This window comes from Colobus angolensis, unplaced genomic scaffold (assembly GCF_000951035.1).
Source record: "Colobus angolensis palliatus isolate OR3802 unplaced genomic scaffold, Cang.pa_1.0 Scaffold124, whole genome shotgun sequence".
Taxonomy (NCBI): Eukaryota; Metazoa; Chordata; class Mammalia; order Primates; family Cercopithecidae; genus Colobus; species Colobus angolensis.
In genome coordinates this window covers 4,424,455-4,440,669 of record NW_012113586.1, presented here as the reverse complement: position 1 = coordinate 4,440,669, position 16,215 = coordinate 4,424,455, and the positions used below count along the sequence as shown (strand labels likewise).

Sequence of the window (16,215 nt, the reverse complement as noted above, 5' to 3'; positions counted from 1 at the left end):
ATATCCATAGCAAAAGGGGGAGAGTACTATATCAAGGGAATACCCTGTGAGACAAAAGAATCTAAGCAGCAGCCTTCAGCCTAGACCTTCCCTCTGACAGAGAAAAGGTTATTTATTAAACTGAGGCACCAGAGAAAGGCAAAGTCCAATGCAAGGAACTCCAAAAAATGATATGGGAAATGAAGGGAGAAATATTCAAGGAAATAGACAGCTTAAATAAAAAACAATGTAAACTTACTTCAGGAAGCATTGGACATACTTACAGAAATGCAAAATGCTCTGGAAAGTCTCAGCTATAGAATTGAACAAGTAGAAGAAAGAAATTCAAAGCTCTAAGACAAGGTTTTTGAATTAACCCAATGCAACAAAGACAAAGAAAAAAGAATAAGAAAATATGAACAAAGCCTCCAAGAAGTCTGGGATTATGTTAAATGACCAAACCAAAGAATAATTGGTATTCCTGAGTAAGAAGAGAAATGTAAAAGTTAGGAAAACATATATGGGGGATTAATCGAGGAAAAGTTCCCTGGCCTTACTAGAGACCTAGATGTTCCAAATACAAGAAGCACAAAGAACACCTGGGAAATTCATTGCAAAAAAGTCATTGCTTAGGCCCATTGTCATCAGGTTATGTAAAGTTAAGACAAAGGAAACAATCTTAAGAAACTGTGAGACAGAAGCAGCAGGTAACCCATAAAGGAAGACTTCTCAGATTAACGGCAGATTTTTCAGCAGAACCCTACAAGCCAGAAGGGATTGGGACCCTATCTTCAGCCTCCTCAAAAGAAACAATTATCAGCCAGGAATTTTGTATCCAGTGAAATTAAGCATCATTTTTGAAGGAAATATAGTATTTTTCATACAAACAAATGCTGAGAGAATTCACCACTAACAAGCCACCACTACAAGAACTGCTAAAAGGAGCTCTAAATCTTGAAACAAATCCTGGAAACACATCAAAACAGAAACTCTTTAAAGCATAAATCACAGGACCTATAAAACAAAATACAAGTTAAAAAGCAAAAACAACAAAAAAACCCAAAGTACACAGGCAAAACATAGCACAATGAATGCAAGGGTACCTCAGGTCTCAATACTAACATTGAATGTAAATGGCCTAACTGCCCCACTTAAAACTTACAGAACTGCAAAATGGATAAGAACTCACCAAGCAACTATCTGCTGCCTTAGGAAACTCACCTAACACATTAAGGACTCACATAAACTTAAGGTAAAGGGGTGGAAAAGGCATTTCATGCAAATGGACACAAAAAGTGAGCAGGGGTAGTTATTCTTATATCAGATAAAGCAACAGCAGTTAAAAGAGACAAAGAGGGACATTATGTAACAGTGAAAGACCTTGTCCAACAGGAAAATATCACAATCCTAAACATATATGCACCTAACACTAGAGCTCTCAAATTTATAAAACAAATAATAATATACCTAGAATAATAATATACCTAGGAAATGAGATAGGCAGCAACATATTAATAATGGGGGACTTCATTACTCCACTGACAGCACTAGACAGGTCATCAAGACAAAGTCAACAAAGAAACAATGGATTTAAACTATACCTTGGAACAAATGGACTTAACAGATATATACAGAGTATTTCATGTGACAGCCACAGAATACACATTCTATTCAACAGCACATGGAACTTTCTCCAAGATAGACCATATGATAAGCCCTAAAACGAGCCTCAATAAATTTAAGAAATTTGAAATTGTATCAAGCACTCTCTTAGACTACAGTGGAATAAAACTGGAAATCAACTCCAAAAGGAACCGTCAAAACCATGCAAATACATTTCCATGGGAATGGAATAACTGCTAATGGAATTAAATAACCTGCTCCTGAATGAGCAATGGGTCAAAAACAAAATCAAGATGGAAATTTAAAAATTCTTCGAACTGAATGACAGTAATGACACAACCTATCAAAACTCTGGAATATAGCAAAGGCAGTGCTAAGAGGAAAGTTCATATACCTAAACGCCTACATCAAAAAGACCCAAAGAGTACAAAGTGACATTCTACGGTCATACCTCAAGGAATTAGAGAAACAAGAACAAACCAAACCCTAACCCAGCAGGAGAAAGGAAATAACCAAGATCAGAGCAGAACTAAATGAAATAGAACAAATACAAAAGATAAATGAAACAAAAAGCTGGTTCTTTGAAAAGATAAATATAATTGATAGATCATTAGCAAGATTAACCAAGAAAAGAAGAGAGAAAATCCAAATAACCTCATTAAGAAATGATACAGGAGATATTACAACTGACACCACTGAAATACAAAAGATCATTCAAGGCTACTGTGAACACCTTCACACACATAAACTAGAAAACCTAGAAAGAGATGGTTAAGTTCATGGAAAAATACAACCCTCCTAGCTTAAATCAGGAATAATTAGATATCCTTAACAGACCAATAACAAGCAGCGAGATTGAAAAGGTAATTTAAAAATTACCAACAAAAAAATGTCGAGGACCAGACGAATTTACAGCAGAATTCTACCAGACATTTAACGAATTGGTACCAAACCTTGTGACACTATTCCACAAGATAAAGAAAGAAGGAACCTTCCCTAATTTATTCTTTGAAGCCAGCATCACCCTAATACCAAAACCAGGAAAGGACATAACCTAAAAAGAAAACTACACACTGATATCCTTGATGAACATAGTTGCTAAAATCCCTAACAGAATACTAGCTAACCGAATCCAACAACATATCAAAAAGATAACCCACTACGATCAAGTGGGTTTCATACCAGGGAAGCAAGGATGGTTTAACATACGCAAGTCAATGTGATGCACCATATAATTAAAAACAAAAATCACATGATCAACTGAATAGATACAGAAAAAGCATTAGACAAAACCCAGCATCTTTTTATGATTATAACTCAGCATACGAGGGACATACCTCAATGTAATGAAAGCCATCTATGACAAACCCACAAACAACATAATACTGAAAAGTTGAAAGCATTCCCTCTGAGAACTGGAACAAGACAAGAATGCCCACTCTTACCACTTCTCTTCAACATAGTACTGGAAGTCCTAGCCAGAGCAATCAGACAAGAGAAAGAAATCTTTATCCAAATCAGTAAAGAGGAAGTCAAACTGTCACTGTTTGCTGATGATATGATTGTTTACCTCAGAAACCCTAAAGACTCCTCCAGAAAGCTCCTAGAACTGATAAAAGAATTCAGGATAGTTTCTGGATATAAGATTAATGTACACAAATCAGTAGCTCTTCTATATACTAATGGCAACCAAGCAGCGAATCAAATCAAGAACTCAACCCCTTTATAGTAGCTATCAAAAAATGACATACTTAGAAATATACCTAACCAAAGAGTCGAAAGACCTCTACAAGGAAAACTACAAAACTCTGCTGAAAGAAATCATAGATAACACAAATAAATGGAAAAAATGGAATGTTTTATTCCATGCTCATGGATGGGTAGAATCAATATTGTGAAAATTGCCAAAAGCAGTCTACAAATTCAGTGCAATCCTTATTAAAATACCACCATCATTCTTCACAGAATTAGAAAAAAACAATTCTAAAATTCATATGGAACCAAAAAAGAGCCCACATAGGCAAAGCAAGACTAAGCAAAAAGAACTAATCTGGAGTCATCACACTACCTGATTTCAAATTATACTATAGGGCCATAGTCACCATAACAGCATGGTACTGGTATAAAAATAGGCACATAGACCAATGGAATGGAATAGAGAACCCAGAAATAAAGCCAAATACTTACAGCCAACTGATCTTCAGGAAAGCAAACAAAAACATATAGTGGGGAAAGGACAACCTTTTCAACAAACGGTGTTGGGATAATTGGCTAGCCACATGTAGGAGAATGAAATTGGATCCTCATTCCTCACCTTATACAAAAATCAACTCAAGATGGATTAAGGACTTAAATCTAAGACCTGAAACTATAAAAATACTAGAAGATAACCCTGGAAAAATCCTTCTAGATATTGGCTTAAGCAAGGATTTCATGACCAAGAACTCAAAAACAAATGCAATAAAAACAAAGATAAATAGTTGGGACTTAATTAAACTAAAGAGCTTTTGTATAGCAAAAGGAACAGTCAGGAGAGTAAACAGACAACACACAGAGTGGGAGAAAATCTTCACAATCTATACATCTGACAAAGGACGAATATTCAGAATCTACAACAAACTCAAACAAACCAGTAAGAAAAAACAGTCCCATCAAAAAGTGGGCCAAGAACAAGAATAGACAATTCTCAAAAGAAGATATACAAATGGCCAAAAAACATACGAAAAAATGCTCAACATCACTAATGATCAGGGAGATGCAAATCAAAGTCACAATGCGATACCATCTTACTCCTGCAAGACTGGCCATAATCAAAAAATCAAAAAACAGTAGATGTTGGTATAGGTGTGGGTGATCAGGAAACACTTCTACACTGCTGCTGGGAATGTAAACTAGTACAGCCACTATGGAAAACAGTGTGCAGATTCCTTAAAGAACTAAAAGTAGAACTACCATTTGATCCAGCAGTCCTACTACTGGGTATCTACCCAGAGGAAAAGAAGTCATTATTCAAAAAATATACTTGCACATGCATGTTTATAGCAGCACAATTCCCAATTGCAAAATCATGGAACCAACCCAAATACTTATTAGTCAATGAGTAGGTAAAGAAACCATGGTATATATTCAATGGAATACTACTCAGCCATAAAAAGGAATGAATTAATGGCATTTACAGCAACCTGGATGAGATTGGAGACTATTATTCTAAGTGAATTAACTCAGGAATGGAAAACCAAACATCTTATGTTCTCACTGATATGTGGGAGCTAAGCTGTGAGGACACATAGGCATGAGAATCATACAATGGACTTTGGGGACTTGGAAGGAAGCGTGGGAAGGGGCAAGGGATAAAAGACTACAAATAGGGTGCACTGTATACTGCTCAGGTGATGGGTGCAACAGAATCTCATAAATCACCGTTAAAGAACTTACACATGTAACCAAATACCACCTGTACCTCAATAACTTGTGGAAACTAAAACAAAATTAAAAATGAAACCACAGTGAGATACCACAGCACACTGATTAAAATGACAAAAATTACAGAGACCACAAGTGTTGGTGATAAAGAGGAACTGTAACTCATATACACTGCTAGTAAAAATACAAAATGGTAAAGACACTCTGGAAAATATTTAGCAGCTTATTTTAAAGTGAAACATACACTTACTATATGAACCAGTTTTATTCATGAGAACTGGAAACCTAGATCCACACAAAGACTTTGATGCAAATATTCATAGTGAATTTATTAATAATAGCCCCAAACCGGAAGGAACTCAAATGCCCTTCAGCTGATGAATGGATAAACAAATTGTGGTATGTCAATACGATGGAATATTAGTCAACAACAAAAAAGCAATGAACTATATCCTACTATGCTAAGTGAAAGAAACCACACACAAAAGTCTACAAACAGTATTATATTATTGTGAAATTCTAGAAAAGGTGAAAGTATGGTGACAGAAGTTTGTGTGTATATGCTTTTTATAAAAAGTCAAAGGGAAGCAAAATGAATTGTAATTCTTACCCCATTTATGTATCATAGTAGAGGACCTGTATCTGTCTTAAAGATTTTTAACATGTGAACGATCAAAATGAACAATTTGCTTGCAATCACACAGTGAATGAAGTGGATGACAAAGTTGAATTTTTGCTATTTTGGGTCAGTGAAGTGTGACTGTGTCATACTAAGACATTTTTTTCTGGTGATGTCTCTGAAAAACCTTCCAGAAAAATAGTTCTGAAAATTATGTCCTTAGTAGTTTCTTCATTGGAATAAATTTATAGCCTCCTTGAGTTCAGAATTTGAAGAATACAAGTGTTTTGAGATTTCCTTTTTTAAAAAGATAGTTTAGTTTTGCTTATGTCTTTTAAATCACTCTTTTTTTAGACCATCACTTTGGACATTCGTTGGTAATAGCCAATAATATCTGATTTTCAGATAAAGAATCCAGAGAGCCAGTCTAATGGCTGCAAAGCCTTCCTGAGCATTTGCCAGGACCAGCAGCTCAGCAGCCGCACAGGCAGAAGTCCCGAAAACAATAAGAAATAATTTTCTCATAATCAAACGTGTCTGAAATGGACATGGGCTATCTTGAGGAAAAAGTGAATTTCCCTGGTTTAAGTAGCAACTGCAGACCCCGTTGGCAGGCACATATGAGAGAAGTTTTAAGCATCAGATGGAGCGTTGGACTAATACACGTATTCTGCGGACATGTACCCGGAGCCAGGCTTCCCAAATGGGCTACAACTAGGGCTATCCTGACCCTGTCATGGAAAACTTCATCTAGCTTTGGATCTTGTGGATATTAAGAAGATAGACTTTCTGTGACACACCCTTGGAATCCAAATTTCAAGGATGGCAGTTCTTTAGCCTGTTGTTAAAGATGTATAGTACCTCCTTACAATTCAGAAAGTTGCCATTCTGTATAGGTTGAAAACAGTCCCAGAGATCATTTACAATCAAGCAAATGTGCATATTTCTGTTTGGTTCAATGCTATCCAATACCTTTTCCCAACTCATTCTGTTTTCTGGAAAATAATTGATGGATTTAATTTGCCCTCATTATTGGTTTAAGTGAAAATGTTGTTAGATCTCAAAAGTTGAGAAATGTATATCAGGGTAAATGCTGAAAGACATGATTCTTTATCAGAAGCACCTTGTGGCTTAAAAATATATCCAGGACTTAGAAGAGCTAACATCTTCTTCCAAATAACCTGGTAGAAGAGTTCAAGAAAGCTGCCCCAGAAGGTGGAGTTTGGCAGAGTCTGGACTACTCTGTTCAGGGCATACTCTTTAAAGAAGATGATTTTATAGTTAAGCAGGGAAGGTGAAACTTATTTTTTGGACTGGGGCATATCTATGCCTCCCTCCTTTCAAGTTGAGAGAGCATGAACACAAGTTCTATTCACTGAATTAATCCCTCTTGTAGTCCTTCCACGTATTAATTCAGCAGATATTTAGTGAGCACCAGTGTACATAGTGCTATGGGAGGTGCAGTAAGGAACACAAATACAAGGAAGATACCAACCTGGGTCTGAGAGAACTCGAAATCCCAATTTGGACAGGCAAGATGGAAAAGTAAGCAGCCACAAGGCAGTGTCTGAGGCACGCCAGTTGAATGGATTGGAAAGTAGGGGCAGTGGAGGTCAAATGAAAGAAAGCATATTTCATTTGAGCTATTTAGGGGAAGAGTGGTTTCTGTGAGCCATACATTCCTAAGGAAGGAATGAGAGTGTTCTCTTTGGCAGAAATGTCAAGGAGAATGAGACGTAATTATATTTGGTGATGAGGACATTGCTGCTGACCTTCAAGAGTAGGAATTTCAGGAGAGGATGGTATTGGAAGCCACATTGTAAGTTGCCAGGGCAGGTGCATTGGAGGAAGTGGAGTGGTGGTCAATCACTGGGACGTTTGATAGGGAATGGTAGGAAGTACAACAGAGTCAATGAGAACTTTTTTGCCTCATAAGGAGTAAATTGTTATTTTGAAGGTAGAGGCAAATGATTATTGAAGGGGAGAGGTTAAGCTTTTATTTTAAAGAATCATTAAATTATAGAATCCCAGAACGTATAATGTTAATAAAGGAAAAAACATAAGATAATTGTTAGCACTTTTGGTAAAGAAATGAACTGACATAAAATATATTTTTTGCATTTTAAATAAAAGCATTACATTAAGAAACTAAAATACTACTATTGATTAGTAATTCAAGTGAGAAGTTGAGGAGTAAAAGTAATTTCATATTTAGATTCTTGTTATTTATAGAACATTGGTTGGGCGTGATGGCTCACACCTGTAATCCTAGCACTTTGGAAGACCGAGGCAAGTGGATCACCTGAGGTCAGGAGGTCAAGACCGGCCTGGCCAACATGGTGAAACACTGTCTCTACTAAAAATACAAAAATTAGCTGTGCGTAGTGGCGGGTGCCTGTAATTCCAGCTACTCAGGAGGCTGAGGCAGGAGAATCGCTTGAGCCTAGGAGGTGGAGGTTGCAGTGAGCAGAGACTGCGCCATGGCACTCCAGCCTGGGAGACAAGAGCAAGACTCTGTCTCAAAAAAAAAGAAAGAAAGAACATTAATGTCCTTGATCTTCTGATAGTAATTGAATGGCATTGTTCCTTACCTTCTCAGTGAAACACCAGGGGATACAAACTACATGTAAGAGCTTTTCTGGAGCTTACCTCTGTATCATGTATTTATCAGGGCTTGTTGTGCAGACCACTGTTTTACATCATTGATTATGTGAGTAAGAGGGAAGAAAGGAGAGTCAAGTTACACCCTTGGAAGATGAAACTTAGAATTTCCATGAAGCTTACTTTATGACAGTACAGAAGTTTTCAGGGTACTCTATCATTCAGGAGTGAGTGAAAGTTTATCACACTTAATGACACCAGTATGTAAGTTTTCAAGGGTAGAGCCAAAACACTGAAAAAATAGTTGTGTGTGTTTGTGTGATTACTAAACCTTCTGAATGTGTATGTGGTTACACTACCTCTTTGCTCTTTGAGATCAACATGAATGCCGCCCGCTCTATCAAAATGAAATGTGCCATTTAGAGGAATTATTTTAACTGTGGGTCTCACAGGCATTGCTCTTGTCCTCCTCAGACACAGGTGTGTTTGCAGTGGTGAACAGCCGTTCCTTGTCCTTGCTGGGGAAGCTGACCATCAGTGCTGCCTTTAACATTGTTTATATCTACACCTCTGAGCTTTACCCTACAGTCATCAGGTATGTGCCTCACACAGCCTCATTCTTCACACATTCTACACTTTGTCATCCATTCTTGCACCAACAGAGGTGTGCTCATTTCATCTGCTTCTGGAGTTAGTGTGGGACAGCAGTAATTCAGCAAGCAGTTTAGGCTAAGAGCCTGCCTTTGCAGACTGCTCTCTGCCTGCTCTGCTAGGAAAATGTCACTTTATGGTAGACTGAATTCCTTAGTGTAAGTTATAAGAGAAGTACTCTATGCGAGGCATATTCTATCACTCAAACAATGCGCAGATGCTGTTATTATTCTGGTGAATTTTATTTATTCAATTACCCATCCTGTATCACACATCACAGACAAGGGGACAAGCTCCCTATTCTCACAGAGCCTCCATTTTAACACAAAATAGACACATTTTTAAACTATAATTTCATATAGTAAGTAAATATCAGAGTTAAACAGCAATTATTAAAGCTGGGTTCTTAATGAATAGGATGTGTTTATATTGAAAACGATAAATATCCAGCCTAAATTTTCCTTCATAAAATAAGTCTGAAAGCAAGAAACACACCCAAATTTGAAGGATGGGGGTGCAGCTGAGGCTTTGCAGAACTGCTTCTGTGGTCTGGGCAGGTATTCTCTCAGCTGGCTCTTTCTCAGTCTTTTAGAGGATCTTTCCAAACAATCCTTCTCCTTCCCTTATCCATGCAAGAAGCCTCATGGTTCTTTCTGCCTGTTAATTTAAAATTATTTTTCCCAGTAAGAGATCAGAGTGTCTGCAATTGGCTAGTAATTTCCTAGTTGGTCCTGTAACCTATTTTACCTGGCTACTGGTAACATGATGATTTTGTCCAAACTGGGACAATTTTGAGAGCAAATGTGAGTATGAACTTTTCAGCTGGGATTACAGAGTGCTGTATCCCTCTACCCAAAACCATTAATTATCATTCTCTCTCCTTCCCTCTCTCCTTCCTACCTTTTTTATGCCTGCACTCGCCATAAAGGTGTTCTTGGTTTCCTAACAGTACACACTTAGTCAATTTCTATTTATATGCTTGACCCTTTAATTGTTAATTAGTTGAGTTTAAATAAATGAGCAGCCTTTTCAGATCATAAAACCCTGGCTCTTTGTAAGAGACCTAAGGCATAAAAACCCATGAGAACTTTTAATTTAAAAATATTCAAATGCTCTTTTCTATATCATCCTTTGTGGATCCACTGTCCAATATGGTAGTTACTAGCTTTGTGTAACTATTTAAGTGTAAATTAATTAAAATTAAATAAATTAAACATTCAGTTCTTCATCCTTCTGGCTGCATTTCAAGCACACAGTACTGCATGTGTCTAGTGGCTTCCACATTGGACCGGGTAATTACAGAACATTCCTAGCATCTCAGGAATGTCTAGTAGGCAGCTCTAGAACCCACTGTTCTCTATGATCCTGTACTTCCACTTCAGGACATGTTATTCAAGGCCCACTGCTGCCCCCCAAGGGTCTCTTAGTTTCCCCGCTAGAACTTACTGATGTATTTTTCCTTATGCTTTTCAGGAATGTTGGGCTTGGAACTTGTTCCATGTTCTCCCGAGTTGGTGGGATTATTGCTCCCTTCATCCCCTCACTGGTTGGTTTGTACCTTCTAGTTTTGTTTTCCTTGATTCTCTGCCTCGGAAATGCTTATGCTTTTGAGTGGAAAGAGGTGATGAACAGATGTCATTTAAGATCAGCTGACACAAATGTGAACCTTGTCCCTTTTAGATAGTACTCTGTCAGGGCAGACGGACTCTTATCGAGGATTCATTTGCCTCCAGTGGGTCTGATTGTTTGTTCATCGGAATTCGCTGGAGGGCCTGCTATTGCCAGTGTGCCCCATTCCTGTCCCCGTGAAAAAGTTAGTCAACTAATAAGTATGTATGACACTTCTGCTGTGTGCTGGGCTCTATGTTGAGCACTTTCTACATATCATCACGTGCAGTCCTCATAGTAACCATAAAAGGTAGGCCTTGTTGTTACCCCTGTATTAAATATGAGAAACGCTACAGAAAGAGGTTAAATACCTTCCCCCAAGAACACACCTCTTGGAAAATATTAGAGGAGAAATATGTCTCGCACTGTGTCTGTTAATATGTTTTTTGAAACTTTCCAACTGTTATAGTCAAAGAAAGGGAATCAGATTAAATGACAGCCCTAAAATCCTTCATCTTAAAATGCTCAGATTCTGTGAAAGAACCCAGGGACCCCTATGCAAGTCTCTCCTTGGTTTGATTTGTGACTTTCCCCAGCTGAGACATTTTGAAAGCAACTAGATTTGATGTGGGACTTGTTGACCTGTTTTGTAGACAACTGTTCATTACTTAGGCAGGTCTCTGAAATGCCATTGTAACCTTTTCATTTTCTGAGGTGCAGTACATTTCCCTTCTCTGAGTATCTCTCTCCATGTCTCATGGTTAATTTTAGGTCACAAGACCCTTCTTGAAGGAGTCATGTTAGGTCTGTGTTTTATTCTGCAAAATATAGGTACTGTTAAAGATATCTGACTTTGGATAGCTATCCTAGAACATTATAATACCCAGCACTGTGTCTCTGTTGCTTCCTATAAGGTTAGAAGAAGGGAAAGTGTGTGTTCTCCTTGTTTCAACAACAGGCTCACAGTGCTGGACATATGTTTGCATGTAGATGGCTAAAGATGAGAGGTTCTCCTCCTCCCTCTTCCTCCTTATCCCCATCTTCTGCTTGGTTCTCTCCATCTCTCCCTTCTCCTCCCCCTTCTCCCTTTTCCACCTCCTCCATTATCTCTTCACTTTAAAAAATCAGGAAAAAAATTGCCTGAGGGGAAATCCTAATTAGTAGTGAACCTACCCACAGAATTTGGAAGCCTAAACCAGAAGATCATAAGCTTAGCTGGAATTCTAGAATGTTGATCAGCTAAGAAAAGCCCCAGAGAAGCAGCCTGGAAGCAACTGTTTTTCATGTTTTCTTTGAACCTGTTTGTGATGAAATGTTTCTGTTTTCCTGACAATATGTTTTGGATCTCTGAAACAATTGCTTGTTTCACCAGTCCTTTACCATGCTCAATTTAGAAGTTTATAAGCCATATGTATATGGTAGGGTTAAAAGAGTTTTTACACCTTTAATCCCTGGAACTCTCAGTTATGGTGTTAAGGTATATGGGATGGTTTGGCCAATTCCAGGATTGAGAACTTTAAAGTTCATCATCAGCAAGTATTTTGGGGTGCCTCTGTGCAAAGTGTGCTCACCTGGAATGGAAGCTGAACTACGAGATGTCCTGTCAACTCTGGCCATATAGGCCTGCCTGCTCAGAGGCAGCCTGGCCTCTTCTCCTGCAATACCCACCCTGGGCATGAAATTGCTGCTTCTGATCCACAAACCAGTACTGTTCTTTTATTTACTCACTCCCATATCTATATGCCTGAGGAATCATTCTCTGATTTCCCAGGATAATGCATGTGGAAAGAAGTGGTTTATAGTGTAGTCTAGTGGGAGGTCATGAACTGGGTGGTAAAAATGACAGTTTTTCAGTCATGAGACTGCTTGCATTACATGCTAAGGAAACTAATGCTCTGGTTTGTTTTCATTCCACTCCCCACCTCTGCAGAAATATGTGCAATGGTCTTTACCATTCATTGTCTTCGGAGCCACCGGCCTGACCTCCGGCCTCCTGAGTTTGTTATTGCCAGAAACCCTTAACAGTCCGCTGCTAGAAACATTCTCCGACCTTCAGGTGTATTCGTATCGCAGGCTGGGAGAAGAAGCGTTATCTTTACAGGCCTTGGACCCTCCACAGGTGTGATATTTTTCTTAATTATTATACCAGTTGAATGGTGGCAGTTATTGAAAAAAGGAAGGTTTGCATTAAAATAGAACTGAGCAAAACTGCTGGAAAACAAAGGTGGGATCTAACAGCAGCTGATTTTCAGAGAAATAAAGATGATCGATGATTCATTAGCTTTCCTAGAATATTTTAGGGGCTATTTATTGGGGAAATAGATGTCATATAAATACATTTGTCAGTTGAATAGCTAGATGGTAGTTTCCGTTTCAGAAATGTCATGACATCATTTCCCTGCCCTTTTCTTCTTTCCTGTTTCAGTGTGTGGACAAGGAGAGCTCTTTAGGGAGCGAGAGTGAGGAAGAGGAAGAATTTTACGATGCAGATGAAGAGACTCAGATGATCAAGTGAAGAGCCCCAGATTCCCCATAAGAAGCAAAGGATCATCTTTTATGCCTCTGGCTAAGGCAGGTTCTTCCATGAATATTAAGAGAGTTGTAAAAAGAGGCTTGGCTTGAACGTACATAGATGGTACCCAGCGTGGACTGATATTTTTAGGCACAGAAGTTGGAGAAGAGATTTCATGAGAGACAACATCACTGCATTGAGAGAATAGTTGTTAATTTGTTTAGAATTTAAGTTCTGCTCAGAATCATAACATCTGGCAGAACAGCCCAAACCCACATTCCAAAGTGGTAGGCTCATTTGTTTCTAGAGATTTCATCATGTCGCTTTTCCTTCATCATGATCTAAATAAAGGCAGATATGTAAAACTTCTCACTATTTTGGTGGGGTAAGATAAACTATCCTTAAGATTTAATCTTTATACCATGTTGGACATTTGCCCCTATCAGTTGCTACTCAGGAATCTTCTGGTACAGGTTAACATCAGCATTTTAATTTTGTGTCCAGGGTAAAGCACCCAGAGGTCATCTATGTGTCCCGAGACCCTCCAGCTTTTTCTCAGCTGATGAAATAAGAGTCCTCAGCTTGGTTCCCAGCCTGCTGGTTGACTTGGGCTCCTCATGCCTTGAGTCCCACAGATGATTCATTAGGAAAAGCCAGATGTACCAAAGCAGTTTACTCAGAGTCAGGAGTGTAGCTCTGGCTGCCTGTCAGCTCCCTTGGATACTACATTGGGTGATTTCTTCCTTTCCCACTAATATGCACATCCAGAAAAATTTCCATCTGAGATTCTAGTACTTCAAAATCATGCATAGTAAATGAGAAAGCTTTAAGTAGAGGGCAGTTAAACAGTGACATGTTGAGCACCTGGAGGGAAAAAAAAGGTGCAGTTTTTAATAATGGAGAAAATGAAATTATCTTTGATAAATTTTTATTTGTTTTGCTTCCAGTATTGTGCCATGAGGAATTTGGACAATATTTAAGAACTTGTCCTAGATCGGCCCCGACCTGTTTAATCAGAATGGAAGGTTCAGTAATTTCACAGGAAATGTTGGTTTTTCATTAAGTGCTACCAACTTTCAAGTGAATCTTACATTTGATTTCCTAAAATCATGTCTTGAAAACATGTTTTCCCATGAAACTTGAATACTATCTCAAATAGGAATATAAACCTAGAGTCAACAAGCTTAGGCAGCACTGATTTAGGTCACTTTCCCAACGAGGAAAATTTCTGTGTTTTCAGAATTTCCATTTCTACTAACCTCTTGGAGAAAAAGAAATTGAATTAGAGGTAAATAGAAGATGTCACTGTGGCTGCTTCTGGAAGTGCTGGAAGCATCACCCCAATTGACTCCAAATACTGTCATGTTTTCTTGCACATTGACTTCTGGTTTCCACTGTATCAGTATGTACCTTTGTAATTGTTATTTTTATGTCTTTTATGCCCTTGATTATTAATTGGGCTCTTCATAAACAGAGGCCATCTCTACTACTGTTTGTTTTTCTCTGCTGTGCCCAGAACGTTGACCTAGACACAGTAAGACCTAGTAAATATTACTGTTTCTAGCCATCAGGGAGATTGCGGAACTCCTCCCAGTATAAGTTTTGCAAACTCCAGGCAAATCTCACCCAAACTCCCAAATTGTCAAATCCTGCTTAACTTTCTCTGGAAAATAGACACCTTCTCAACATCAGAATAGGAAGAGAGGAAGAACTTACAAAGACATTTAAACGTTCTTCTTAAATGGTGGTTGGGCATTTAAAACACTGAACTAACATATACATAATTTTTGATTAGTTAGAGCTTTCTTTGTATTATAAGAGTAATATATCTCATTACAGAAAATTTGGAAACTAGAAATTAAAAAATATATCACCCATACGTCCAACATCGGGAGAAAACCAGTGTTACGGCTTTGTTCCATTTGAAGATCAACTGGGAGTGCATCTCTCTATTGGCACTGGGTTCGATTGCCTCTGGCTAATAGAGTTCAATTACTTCTATCCCTGGGTTTCCTTTCTTAGCTGTGGGGTGGAAGATATGAGGGAGAGATCTACAATTTGAATACGTGTTACTTAATAAGGCTCGGCTGGCCATCAGTTCCTTATGTCAGATGTGTCGTTAAATTTTTTTTCTAGATGGTCCTTGAGCAAAACGTAATAATTACTTTTTTTTATTTCCACTGCCTTTATAAAATCAAAATTTCCTCTTTTTGATAATAACTGTTGAATACTATTGATGTAGAGAATGTGTACATGTGTATATTTGCATTGATTAAATTATTGGAAAACTTTTCATTGATAGGTAATGTATTTTGATTGTGCAGATGGTTTGTAAAAAGTATCCTTTTCTTATTCTATTCAAAATTAAATTTTTTTCTCCTAAAATAAAGCAAGAAAAGTAAATGTAAGATATATAAGAAACCCCAGAGTTTCCAGGGTGAAAGTTCTCATTAGCAGCTTGTTCAAAACATTTACATCACACAAATATTTTGAAAGAAACTATGTTGAAATTTTCTGATTTTGTGAGTTATAACCACAGCCCAGTAAAACCAATACTTGTTATTTGGCTACTTCCAAGCAATGCAGATATTCTTTAGTATTTGAAAATGAGCAAATAAACAAAATGAGGCAAATAAATGAAGAAAATGAGTTTCTGAGGCACTGCTTAAGTGACCATAAATCAGACACATATTTTTATGGTGGGCAAATTGATGAAGATACTTTTAGTAGGTGATTTATATTCATAACAAAAATATATTGAAATAATGTCACTACTGTACCAGAATTAAAAAACAGCCTCACATTAGGACTTCTCCATACAAATTTTTTTTTTTTTTTTTTTTTTTTTTTTTTGAGACAGAGTCTCGCTCTGCCGCCCAGGCTGGAGTGCTGTGGCCGGGTCTCAGCTCACTGCAAGCTCCGCCTCCTGGGTTTACGCCATTCTCCTGCCTCAGCTTCCCGAGTTGCTGGGACTACAGGTGCCCGCCACCTCGCCGGGCTGATTTTTTGATTTTTTTTTAGTAGAGACGGGGTTTCACCGTGTTAGCCAGGATGGTCTCGATCTCCTGACCTCGTGATCCGCCCGTCTTGGCCTCCCAAAGTGCTGGGATTACAGGCTTGAGCCACCGCGCCCGGCCACAAATTCTTTATCATTGGTTCTTAAATTGGAAAAGTGCCTATAAATGATTACATTTTTTAA

General features: G+C 38.1%; 1 protein-coding gene across 1 annotated transcript in view; it reads left to right on the top strand.

The window, feature by feature from the left end:
* The window catches only part of SLC22A15 (solute carrier family 22, member 15), a 70,947-nt gene extending 55,621 nt beyond the window's left edge, over positions 1-15,326 (top strand). Inside the window, exons 8-11 of the mRNA XM_011933201.1 lie at positions 8,720-8,840; positions 10,370-10,442; positions 12,435-12,623; positions 12,930-15,326. Coding sequence (XP_011788591.1) covers positions 8,720-8,840; positions 10,370-10,442; positions 12,435-12,623; positions 12,930-13,019 — 473 coding nt within the window. The 3' untranslated portion in view covers positions 13,020-15,326. The remainder of the gene's footprint in view (positions 1-8,719; positions 8,841-10,369; positions 10,443-12,434; positions 12,624-12,929) is intronic.
* Positions 15,327-16,215: the final 889 nt, after the last annotated feature.